This window comes from Chiloscyllium punctatum, chromosome 36 (genome assembly GCF_047496795.1).
Source record: "Chiloscyllium punctatum isolate Juve2018m chromosome 36, sChiPun1.3, whole genome shotgun sequence".
Lineage (NCBI taxonomy): Eukaryota > Metazoa > Chordata > Chondrichthyes > Orectolobiformes > Hemiscylliidae > Chiloscyllium > Chiloscyllium punctatum.
Window position 1 is genome coordinate 20,448,807 of NC_092774.1, and position 12,486 is coordinate 20,461,292.

Below are 12,486 nucleotides of genomic sequence, written 5' to 3' on the forward strand. Positions count from 1 at the left end.
GTCTCTGGATGGGGGGGGGACAGTGTAGAGGGAGCTTTACTCTGTATCTAACCCCGTGCTGTCCCTGTCCCTGGGATGGGGGGGGACGGTGTAGAGGAAGCTTTACTCTGTATCTAACCCCGTGCTGTCCCTGTCCCTGGGATGGGGGGGGACGGTGTAGAGGAAGCTTTACTCTGTATCTAACCCATGCTGTCCCTGACCCTGGGAGTGTTTGATGGGGAGGACAGTGTAGAGGGAGCTTTACTCTGTATCTAACCCTGTGCTGTCCCTGTCCCTGGGAGTGTTTGATGGGGGGGACAGTGTAGAGGGAGCTTTCCTCTGTATCTAACCCCGTGCTGTCCCTGTCCCTGGGATGGGGGGGGGGACGGTGTAGAGGGCTCTTTACTCTGTATCTAACCCCGTGCTGTCCCTGTCCCTGGGATGGGGGGGACGGTGTAGAGGAAGCTTTACTCTGTATCTAACCCATGCTGTCCCTGACCCTGGGAGTGTTTGATGGGGAGGACAGTGTAGTGGGAGCTTTCCTCTGTATCTAACCCCGTGCTGTCCCTGTCCCTGGGAGTGTTTGATGGGGAGGACAGTGTAGTGGGAGCTTTCCTCTGTATCTAACCCCGTGCTGTCCCTGTCCCTGGGAGTGTTTGATGGGGAGGACAGTGTAGAGGGAGCTTTACTCTGTATCTAACCCTGTGCTGTCCCTGTCCCTGGGAGTGTTTGATGGGGGGGACAGTGTAGAGGGAGCTTTCCTCTGTATCTAACCCCGTGCTGTCCCTGTCCCTGGGATGGGGGGGGGGACGGTGTAGAGGGAGCTTTACTCTGTATCTAACCCTGTGCTGTCCCTGTCCGTGGGAGTGTTTGATGGGGGCGACAGTGTAGAGGGAGCTTTACTCTGTATCTAACCCTGTGCTGTCCCTGTCCGTGGGAGTGTTTGATGGGGGGGACAGTGTAGAGGGAGCTTTACTCTGTATCTAACCCTGTGCTGTCCCTGTCCATGGGAGTGTTTGATGGGGGGACAGTGTAGAGGGAGCTTTACTCTGTATCTAACCCCGTGCTGTCCCTGTCCGTGGGAGTGTTTGATGGGGGACCCGTGTATGTATTGGGCATTGGTCTGTCTCGGTCTCTGCACTAACAGCCCGAGCTCTCTCTGTCCAGGCCTGGGCCAGGTTCAAGGGGCCGTGCCGGGATTGGCGGAGCCTGAATCCCCGCACCTGGAAATCGAGGCTGCGATGCGCGCTCCACAAAAGCAGTGATTTCGTGGAGGTCCCAGAACGCTCCCAGCTCAACCACTACCACCCATACAAAGTCTACAGGATCATCGACAGCAGTTTCAATCAGGGTGCGTGCTTAGCTATTGCTGCAGGACGGGTATAGATGTACAGGGCCAGCTGTGGCTCTGCCGCTGTGTGTGTGTGTGTGTCTGTGCACGCATGTGTCTGTGTGTGCACCCGTGTCCATGTCTGCATGTGTGTATCCGTGTGAGTGTGTGTGTCTGTGACTGTGCGCGTATATGTCTGTGTATGCATGTCTGTGCTTGTGTGCCCATGTCCGTGTCTGTGACTGTGTGTCTGTGAGCAAGTATGCGTGCATGCATCTGTGTGTACGTGTGTCTGTGTACACGCACATGTCCATGTCTGTGAGCATGTGTGTGCTCGCATGCATCTGTGTGTGTGTGTGTGTGTGTGTGTGTGTCTGTGCACACGTGTGTGCATCTGCCTGTGTATGTGTGTTTGTGTTTGCATGCACATCCTGGTGCCTGTGTGTTCACATGTTAGCATCACCATGTGTGTCTGTCAGTCTGACATGTGAGGGGGGGGATGGGGAGGGGATTCGGTGAGGAAGCGAGTGAGAAGGGAATAAGCAAAGGAGTGAGTTGGCGAGGGAGGGAGTTTGTGAAAAAGTGAGGCTTTTTTTGATTCGGCAGGAGGACTTTTTGGTGAGGGAAGGGCAGCGAGAGTGGAATCACCCACAAATATGAGAACATTGGAGTGTGAGGGAGGAGTTGATTTCTTAGCCAAGGAGTGGGTTCATCATCATCAAGGTAAAATTCCTCTCCGATGGGAGAGGTTATGGGGAAAGCCATGTCTCGCAGTCTGTTCTAACCTTTCTCCCCGGGGTATATTCTCAGAGAGGATATCGCCATCCATTCACCTGCTCGCAGTGAAACTGGAGATGAATGACAGCAATGGTATGGAGAGTTCACAATCCAGCTTACCCAGAAGGCTGCTGCAAGTGGCCGAGCAGGTGAGGAAAGGTGCAGGAGTGACCCATGGTGGCGTTTAAAGCAGGAGACACTGAGGGGAAGCAAGCAGAAAGGGAAGAGCACCAGAAATATGAATGTTGCCGTTCCGTGCCAAATAGTGATGTTCCTGTTCCCGTTTCCCAGCAGGTAGACAGCAACGCTCCTGTTCCCCGTGTCCCAGCTTGTAGAGTGTGATGCTCCTGTTCCTGTTTCCCAGCAGGTAGAGATTGCCGCTCCTGTTCCCTGTTTCCCAGCAGGTAGAGAGTGATGCTCCTATTCCCCATGTCCCAGCAGGTAGAGAGTGATGCTCCTGTTCCCTGTGTCCCAGCAGGTAGAGTGTGACGCTCCTGTTCCCCGTTTCCCAGCAGGTAGAGAGTGATGCTCCTGTTCCTGTGTCCCAGCAGGTAGAGTGAGACGCTCCTGTTCCCTGTTTCCCAGCAGGTAGAGTGTGAAGCTCCTGTTCCCCGTTTCCCAGCAGGTAGAGAGTGATGCTCCTGTTCCTGTGTCCCAGCAGGTAGAGAGTGACGCTCCTGTTCCCCGTTTCCCAGCAGGTAGAGAGTGACTCTCCTGTTCCCCGTTTCCCAGCTGGTAGAGAGTGACTCTCCTGTTCCCCGTTTCCCAGCAGGTAGAGAGTGACTCTCCTGTTCCCCGTTTCCCAGCAGGTAGAGAGTGACTCTCCTGTTCCCCGTTTCCCAGCAGGTAGAGAGTGACTCTCCTGTTCCCCGTTTCCCAGCAGGTAGAGAGTGACTCTCCTGTTCCCCGTTTCCCAGCAGGTAGAGAGTGACTCTCCTGTTCCCCGTTTCCCAGCAGGTAGAGAGTGACTCTCCTGTTCTCCGTTTCCCAGCAGGTAGAGAGTGACTCTCCTGTTCCCCGTTTCCCAGCAGGTAGAGAGTGACTCTCCTGTTCTCCGTTTCCCAGCAGGTAGAGAGTGACTCTCCTGTTCCCCGTTTCCCAGCAGGTAGAGAGTGACGCTCCTGTTCCCCGTTTCCCAGCAGGTAGAGAGTGACTCTCCTGTTCCTGTTTCCCAGCAGGTAGAGAGTGACTCTCATGTTCCTGTGTCCCTGCAGGTAGAGAGTGACGCTCCTGTTCCTGTGTCCCAGCAGGTAGAGAGTGACGCTCCTGTTCCCTGTTTCCCAGCAGGTAGAGAGTGACGCTCCTGTTCCCCGTTTCCCAGCAGGTAGAGAGTGACGCTCCTGTTCCCCGTTTCCCAGCAGGTAGAGAGTGACTCTCCTGTTCCTGTTTCCCAGCAGGTAGAGAGTGACTCTCATGTTCCTGTGTCCCTGCAGGTAGAGAGTGACGCTCCTGTTCCTGTGTCCCAGCAGGTAGAGAGTGAAGCTCCTGTTCCCCGTTTCCCAGCAGGTAGAGAGTGACGCTCCTGTTCCCCGTTTCCCAGCAGGTAGAGAGTGACGCTCCTGTTCCCCGTTTCCCAGCAGGTAGAGAGTGACTCTCCTGTTCCCCGTTTCCCAGCAGGTAGAGAGTGACGCTCCTGTTCCCCGTTTCCCAGCAGGTAGAGAGTGACGCTCCTGTTCCCCGTTTCCCAGCAGGTAGAGAGTGACGCTCCTGTTCCCCGTTTCCCAGCAGGTAGAGAGTGACGCTCCTGTTCCTGTGTCCCAGCAGGTAGAGAGTGACGCTCCTGTTCCTGTGTCCCAGCAGGTACAGAGTGACGCTCCTGTTCCCCGTTTCCCAGCAGGTAGAGAGTGACGCTCCTGTTCCCCGTTTCCCAGCAGGTAGAGAGTGAGGTTTCTCCTCTCCATTACCAACAGGCCGAGAGTGACAGCAGCTGTGAGCCCTTTTCTGGGTGCGAGGCGTCCCCTCCTGAAGAAGCGTGCCTTGAAAATACCTCCTTGCCGTGGAGACTGCTGGCCCGCGACCGAGGTAGGGAGTGAGTGTTCCTGGGCAGGTTTGGGAGTGTGGATGGTGGGGTGGGGCGGGGCTGGAGGTGGGGGTGGAGGGGAAGACAGCTGGCAGGTATGGGTGAGTTTCAGACTGGGCTGAGCTGGGTCAATGCCGGATCCTGACCTCTGTGCTTTGGATACCATGTCCATAGTGTGGATGGCATCAGAGGAAGGCAGTAAGGGCAAGGGGACCTGATGAGGTCGTGTGCAGTGTCTCAGTGGGTCTGTCTGTGCCGATCTGTCCCAGTCAGAGTGGCAGAGTCCGGCAGCTGGGCCGACAGTGACATGGTTGTGTAGGACATGGTTTCTAAGGGTAGAGACGGGGGACGAGGCAGCGGAATGGAATCCAACGTGGACACGGGACAGTATCAGGACGGGGAGCGACAATGGGGCAAGAATGGACAGAGGTGTTGCTTCGGCAGGCACCAAACTGGGCAGCAGCAGGACCTCACGACCTCGGGACTGTTAGTGGAGCCATGTGTCAGTTGGAGGGAGGGAAGGCCGCCAGTGGAGGAGGTGACAGAGAGGGTCAGGCAGGGAGTGGACAGGGCTTCCTCATGGGAGGAGATGCTGCCAGCAATAATTGAGAGCAGTCAGTGAGGAGCGTTCCTGAGAGTGAGGGAGTGTTCGAGTTGGGGTGAGAAGATCTCTCAATGAGAAGGGTGGTGTTAGGGTGAAGTGTTTTCAGGAGCCAGTCTGTGTCTGTGTCTCACTCTGTGTCTCACTCTGTGTCTCACTCTGTGTCTCACTCTGTGTCTCACTCTGTGTCTCACTCTGTGTCTCACTCTGTGTCTCACTCTGTGTCTCACTCTGTGTCTCACTCTCTGCATTTTTTTTCTCTGTGTGTGTCTCCCTCTGTGCGTCTCTGTCTCTGTCTCTCTCTCTCTCTCTCTCTCTCTCTCTCTCTCTCTCTCTCTCTCTCTCTCTCTCTCTCTCTCTCTCTCTCTCTCTCTCTGCTTCTCTGTCTGTCTGTCTGTCTCACTCTCTCCCTGAGACTCTGTCATCTCTCGCTCTTTCTGTCCTTCTGCGCTGACCTGTGTTTACTGGACTCTGTTCCCAGAGAGACCATCACTCGCCGTTGACCTGAGCACAGTGAAGATGGAGGGGAGTGGGAGCGCTGGAACGGAGAGCTCACAGCCCAGCTCCCCCAGCAGGGGTGTGGGGACATCGCACCAGGTGAGGAACAGGGACGATGCTGCATTCAGAAGAGCTGGGGATCTATCACAGGGCTGAAGGGGAACGGGGTGGGTCCTGAAGGGACTGACAATCCGGTTTGCCAGTAAACAGGGAACAAAGTGACCGGGTCATGATAGAGATTGGGAATCACAGGTTCAAACTATGACACGATATTTGAGAAAATTTACATTTGGTGGTTCAATAAGGAACTGGAAGCTGGTCTCAGTCATGGGACTGTGACAACTGTCATCGATTGTCGTTTAAAGACAACTCCTCCTCACACCCCCATCAGGTTTACTCATGCCCCTTTTAATAGAGGAAATGTGCCCTTCTTGCCCAGTATGGGCCTCAGCATCACTCCAGCCTCCCAAAGCTTTTCCGAAAGTTTGATCCTTGAATTCAGTCCCGATGAGCACAAAGCTTCAGATCTCTTTATTGCAGTGGTTAAATAGGTAGTGAGCGACGCTCCTTTTCCCCTTTCCCAGCAGGTAGGGAGCGACGCTCCTGTTCCTGTTTCCCAGCAGGTAGGGAGCGACGCTCCTGTTCCTGTTTCCCAGCAGGTAGAGAGCGACGCTCCTGTTCCTGTTTCCCAGCAGGTAGAGAGTGACGCTCCTGTTCCTGTGTCCCAGCAGGTAGAGAGCGACGCTCCTGTTCCTGTGTCCCAGCAGGTAGAGAGTGACACTCCTGTTCCCCTTTCCCAGCAGGTAGGGTGTGACTGTCTTGTTCCCCTTTCCCAGCAGGTAGAGACTGACGTTCCTGTGTCCCAGCAGGTGGAGAGTTAAACTCCGGTTCCTATTTCCCAGTAGGTAGAGAGTGACTCTCCTGTTCCCAATACCCAGCAGTTAGAGAGTGACTCTCTAGTTCCCCGTGTCACAGCAGGTAGAGAGTGACTTTCCTGTTCCCCATGTCCCAGCAGGTAAAGAGTGACTCTCCTGTTCCCTGTTTCCCAGCAGGTAGAGAGTGACGCTCCTGTTCCCTGTTTCCCAGCAGGTAGAAGGTGATACTCCTGTTCCTGTGTCCCAGCAGGTAGAGTGTGACTCACCTGTTCCTGTGTCCCAGTAGGTAGAGAGTAACGCATCTGTTCCCTGTGTCCCAGCAGGTAGCAGGTGACGCTCCTTATTCCTGTGTCCCAGCAGGTAGAGAGTGATGCTCCTGTCCCTGTTCCCCAGCAGGTAGTGAGTGACACTCCTATTCCCTGCGTCCCAGCAGGTAGCTCGTGATGCTCCTGTTCCCCGTGTCCCAACAGATAGCGAGTGACGCTCCTGTTCCTGTGCTCCATCAGGTAGAGAGTGACCCTCCTGTTCCTGTGTCCCTGCAGGTAGAGAGTGACGCTTCTGTTCCCCATTTCCCAGCAGGTAGCGAGTGACACTCCTGTTCCTCTTTCCCAGCAGGTAAAGTGTGACGCTCCTGTTCCCTGTGTCCCAGCAGGTAGAGAGTGACTCTCCTGTTCCCTGTGTCCCAGCAGGTAGAGAGTGACTCTCCTGTTCCCTGTGTCCCAGCAGGTAGAGAGTGACTCTCCTGTTCCCTGTGTCCCAGCAGGTAGAGAGTGACTCTCCTGTTCCCTGTGTCCCAGCAGGTAGAGAGTGACTCTCCTGTTCCCTGTGTCCCAGCAGGTAGAGAGTGACGCTCCTGTTCCCCGTGTCCCAGCAGGTAGAGAGTGACACTCTTGTTCCTGTGTTCCAGCAGGTAGAGAGTGACCCTTCTGTTCCAGTGTCCCAGCAGGTAGCAGGTGACGCTCCTGTTCCCTGTGTCCCTGCAGGTAGAGAGTGACTCTCCTGTTCCCCGTTTCCCAGCAGGAAGCGAGTGACGCTCCTGTTTCCTGCGTCCCAGCAGGTAGAGAGTGACTCTCCTGTTCCTGTTTCCCAGCAGGTAGAGAGTGACTCTCCTGTTCCCTGTGTCCCAGCAGGTAGAGAGTGACGCTCCTAATTCCTGTGTCCCAGCAGGTAGCGGGTGACGCTCCTAATTCCCGTGTCCCAGCAGGTAGAGAGTGACGCTCCTGTTCCCCGTGTCCCAGCAGGTAGAGAGTGACGCTCCTGTTCCCCGTGTCCCAGCAGGTCGAGAGTGATATTTCACTTTACCAGCAGAAAGTGACATCCCCCTTCTCCTTTCCCAGCAGGTAAAAAGTGAAGGTCCAGCTCCCACTTCCCAGCAGGTGGAGAGTGATAGCGGCTGTGATCCCAGTTCTGACTCCGAAAGGTCTATTCCCAAGGAATGTTCTGTTGGAAGCATCTTGCCAGACCCAGAACTGGAGCCCTGTGTGGAAGGTAGAGTCTGTAAGGAGGGGAGGTACCATCAGGAAGTGGGCAGGATTAGGACTGAGGTGAATGCTGTGCCCTTATTGAAGAAGGGATGTGAAGAAAAGCCTGGGAACTATAGACCAGTCAGCCTAACATCTGTGATAGGCAAGTTACTGGAGAAGATGCTGAGGGATAAGATATCCATGCATTTGGAAAGACAGGGTTTGATTAGGAGTAGTCAGCACGGCTTTGTGTGTGGGAGATCACGCCTCACAAATTTGTTTGAGTTCTTTGATGAAATGACCAGGAAGGTTGACCAGGGCAGGGTGGTAGATGTCGTCTATGTGGATCTCAGTAAGGCTTTTGATAAGGTTCCACATGGTAGGCTGTACTGGAAGGTTAGATCGCATGGAATCCAGGGGGACCGACCAAACTGGTTACACAATTGGCTGGATGGTAGGAAGCAGAGGGTAATAGTGGAAGGATGCTGGTTGGACCAGAGGCCTGTGACTAGTGGAGTCCCTCAGGGTTCGGTGCTGGGCCCAATACTGTTTGTGATCTAGATCAATGATTTGGATGAGAATAGGGTTTGTTTAGAAGGCGTACGGTGTGTTAGTTTTTATTCATAGAGGGATTGAGTTTCAGAGCCATGAGGTCATGCTGCAGCTGTACAAAACTCTGGTGCGGCCGCATTGTGGAGTATTGTGTACAGTTCTGGTCACCGCATTATAGGAAGGATGTGGAAGCTTTGGAAAAGGGTTCAGAGGAGATTTACCAGGATTAGATTACTTACAGTGTGGAAACAGGCCCTTCGGTCCAACAAGTCCACACTGACCCGCCGAAGCGTATACCACCCAAACCCCATACTCCTACATTTGCCCCTTCACCTAACACTACGGGCAATTTAGCTTGGCCAATTCACCTAACCTACACATTTTTGGATTGTGGGAGGAAACCGGAGCACCCGGAGGAAACCCACGCAGACACGGGGAGAATGTGCAAACTCCACACAGAGAGTCGCCAGAGGCGGGAATTGAACCCAGGTCTCTGTGAGGCAGCAGTGCTAACCACTGTGCCGCCCAGGATGTTGCCTGGTATGGAGGGAAGGTCTTATAAGGAAAGGCTGAGGGACTTGAGGCTGTTTTTGTTAGAGAGAAGAAGGTTGAGAGGTAATTTAATAGAAACACAAAAGATAATCAGAGGGTTAGACAGGGTGGACAGTGAGAGCCTTTTCCCTCCAATGGTGATGGCTAGTACGAGGGGACATAGCTTTAAATTGAGGGGTGGTAGATATAGGACAGATGTCAGAGGTAGGTTCTTTACTCAGGGAGTAGTAGGGGTATGGAACGCACTGCCTGCTGCAGTTGTAGACTCACCAACTTTAAGGACATTTAAATGGTTATTGGATAAACATATGGATGAGAGTGGGATAGTGGAGGTTAGATGGGCTTCAGATTGGTTCCCCAGGGTCGGTACAACATGGAGGACCTGTACAGTGCTGGAATGTTCTATGGTCTAAGGCATGATGAGTAAGTTTGCTGATGACCCTAAAATAAGCGGTATCATGGAGAGTGAGGAAGGTCCTCAGGAATTGCAGCAGGACCTTGGTCAGCTGGGGCCGAGAAACGGCAAAGGGAGTTTAATATCAATAAGGGTGAGGGCTCGCATTTTGGAAAGGCAAATCAAGGCAGGAGTTTTATGGTCACTAGTGGAACAGAGGGACCTTGGAGTTGAGGTGTACGGTTCTCTGAAAGTGGAGTCCCAGGTAGACAGGGCAGTGAAGAAGGCTTTTGGCAAACTGGCCTTCATCAGTCAGGGCATTGAGTATAGAAGTTGGGACATTCTGTTGCAGTTATACAGGACGTTGGTGAGGCCGCTCTCGGGAGTATTGTGTTCAGTTTTGGTCACCTTGCTACAGGAAGGGTGTTATTAAACTGGAAAGAATGCAGACGAAATTTACAAGGATGTTGCCAGGACTCAACGGTCTGAGCTACACGGAGAGGTTGAGCACACGAGGACTTTTTTCTTTAGAGCGTAGGAGAGTGAGGGGGGGACCTTACAGAGGTGAATAAGATCATGAGAGGCATGGAGAGGGTGAATGCACTCAGTCTTTTTCCCCAGGGCTGGGGAATCGAGGCATCAGTTGAAGGTTAGAGGGGAAAGAATAAAAGGGAACCTGAGAGACAACGTTTTTACACAGAGGGTGGTAGGAATATGGAGGTGGTTGAGGCGGGTACATGAACAGCATTTAAAAGGACATTTGGACAAATACATGGATCGGAAAGGATTAGAGAAGTGCAGTGGGCCAAGTGCAGGGAAATGGGGTTAGTGTCGATGGAGATTTTATAGAGCACAGACCAGATTGGGCTGAATGGCCTGGTCTCCATGCTGCAGGACTCTGTGACTGAAGTATCATTGAGACTCCAAGTACTTGGTGTTGGCGGCTGGACTCACTGCAAATATCTAATCCCCCCCTCCTCCCCTGTACACACGATCTATTCTAAAAGGCCACATTCCCTGCCCCACTCTGTCCCTGTCCAACGGGAGCATGTGCCGACCTCCCCCTGACCCCCCCCCACACACACACACAATCCCGGTCCCATGGGGCCCTGCGCCCCCCTCTGTCCCTGTCTGGCGGGGCCCCCGCTGTCCCTGTCCCAGGGGGTTCCCCCCTCCCCACCCCCCCCACCCCTATGGCCTGGTCCCAAGGAGCCCCAGACCCCTTCCGACCCGATCCCAGGGGGCCCCACCCCGCCCCCTACCCCCTCCCCGTGGCCCGGTCATAGGGGATCCCGCCCCCCGCCCCCCCCCCCGCCCCTCCCCCCCGCCCTGGTCCCTGGGGGCCCGGCCCTCCCCCCCTCCGACCCGGTCCCAGGGGGCCCCACCCTCCGACCCGGTCCCAGGGGCTTTCCCCCTCTTCCCCCCCGGTGCCCTGGTCCCAGGGGACCCCGCCTCCCCCTCCTCCCTGGTCCCCGGGGGCCCCACCCCCACCCACCCCCCCCCCCACCCCTACGACCCGGTCCCAGGGGACCCCGCCTCCCCCTCCTCCCTGGTCCCAGGGGGCCCCGCACCCCCCTCCGACCTGATCCCAGAGCTCCCCCCCCTGTCCCAGTCTGACGGGTCCCCGACCCCCCCCCGTCCCAGTCTGACGGGGCCCCGACCCCCCCCCCCGTCCCAGTCTGACGGGGCCCCGACCCCCCCTCTCTTTTCAGGCAGGTTTCCGGATCTGGCCCAGGGCCCTAACAGTGAGGGTGTGGACTCGGTCTGGCTTAGCTCGACCCCTGCTGGACTCCACTGCTTCCCTCAAGTCCCATTCTTCTCCCACCCAGCTCGCCTGACCTCTTTTGGGGACACGAGAGTCATCTATGGCCTGAGCGTTGTGTATTGTGTTCTGTGACGAAAGGACCGCAGGCTGTCGTCTGGCTGTCTTGGTCCTGCAGTTCAGTTCAGGACAGGGCCAGTTGGTGTGTCCTGTGGTCAATGAGCTCTGAAGGTTCAGGAAGATGATGGACATATGGTCAGCAAGGTAGGGGCTGTGTCGGGAAGGAGCAGTGGGATGAGGGAGGCTACTGTCAGCTGGATGGGGTTTCTTCCCAGCAGAGGGAGGATTTCAATGGACACGCGTTTTATTGGTCAGGGTATGTGTTGTTTTGTGAAGGGATAATTTTTGTTTCATGTTTTCTCTATGAAGCGTCGACTCTGTGCACTCTGACCTGTTGTTTTCTACACTCTTGTCGACAGTGAGGACATGGTCTGACTCTGAACCAAGCATAAAGATAGAGGAGGAGAGCACGAGTGGCAGTGGTGGAGAGAAGGACGTGCTTCCTCTCACCACCAGCGGGCAGCTGGGAATGTTGGAGCAGGTGAGGTGTTGCGGGGGAATGAGGAATGAAGAGAGCCATGCTCCTGTTCACATTCCCCAGCAGGTAGAGAGTGACTCTCCTGTTCCCCGTGTCCCAGCAGGTAGCGAGTGACACTCCTGTTCCCCGTGTCCCAGCAGGTAGAGAATGATGCTCCTGTTTCCCATGTCCCAGCAGGTAGAGAGTGACGCTCCTGTTCCCCGTGTCCCAGCAGGTAGAGAGTGATGCTCCTGTCCCTGATCCCTAGCAGGTAGAGAGTGACGCTCCTGTTCCCCGTGTCCCAGCAGGTAGAGAGTGACGCTCCTGTTCCCCATGTCCCAGCAGGTAGACAGTGACACTCCTGTTCCCTGTGTCCCAGCAGGTAGAGTGTGACACTCCTGTTCCCCGTGTCCCAGCAGGTAGAGTGTGACGCTCCTGTTCCCCGTGTCCCAGCAGGTAGAGTGTGACGCTCCTGTTCCCCGTGTCCCAGCAGGTAGAGAGTGATGCTCCTGTCCCTGATCCCCAGCAGGTAGAGAGTGACGCTCCTGTTCCCCGTGTCCCAGCAGGTAGTGTGACGCTCCTGTTCCCCGTGTCCCAGCAGGTAGAGTGTGACACTCCTGTGAACCTAGGATCAGAGAAATCTGCTGTTCATGTCATGGGGCCTCCATCCAATTCCAGTCCCAGTCACGTGCAGGACTCCTATCTGCCCTGTCGGCTACTGGGGATGGGCCCAGCGGTGACAGCCACTTCTGACGAACAAGTAACATCATTCTCTGGTGTATAACTGCCTGAAAGGTCTTGACATCATCCACATCATCCCTTAATTTTCTGAATAACGGGGATAACGGTGACGTGGCTTCAAGTGGACAGGGCCTGGGAACTGAATATTCAAGGCTATATGTGCTATTGTAAGGACAGGATGATGGGCAGAGGGGGTGGGGTGGCTCTGTTGGTAAAGAATGATACTCAGAACCTTGAGCAGGAGAACCTAGAATCAGGGGATGTAGAGTCAGTGTGGATAGAGCTGAGAAATTCTAAGGGTAGAACGACCCTCATGGGAGTTATCTACAGGCCCCCAAACAGTAGTCTGGGTGTAGAGTGTAAGT

General features: G+C 55.0%; 1 protein-coding gene across 11 annotated transcripts in view; it reads left to right on the top strand.

Moving 5' to 3' along the window:
- Nucleotides 1-12,486, top strand: part of LOC140460839 (uncharacterized) — a 34,216-nt gene that overhangs the window by 5,667 nt on the left and 16,063 nt on the right. For 6 of the 11 annotated variants that reach the window (XM_072555512.1, XM_072555519.1, XM_072555518.1 and 3 more), the window contains 6 exons: nucleotides 1,147-1,330; nucleotides 2,120-2,235; nucleotides 3,958-4,108; nucleotides 5,189-5,304; nucleotides 7,418-7,568; nucleotides 11,283-11,404. In XM_072555512.1, the coding sequence (XP_072411613.1) occupies nucleotides 1,147-1,330; nucleotides 2,120-2,235; nucleotides 3,958-4,108; nucleotides 5,189-5,304; nucleotides 7,418-7,568; nucleotides 11,283-11,404 (840 nt within the window). The remainder of the gene's footprint in view (nucleotides 1-1,146; nucleotides 1,331-2,119; nucleotides 2,236-3,957; nucleotides 4,109-5,188; nucleotides 5,305-7,417; nucleotides 7,569-11,282; nucleotides 11,405-12,486) is intronic. The other 5 variants (XM_072555516.1, XM_072555515.1, XM_072555517.1 and 2 more) reach the window with 5 other exon arrangements.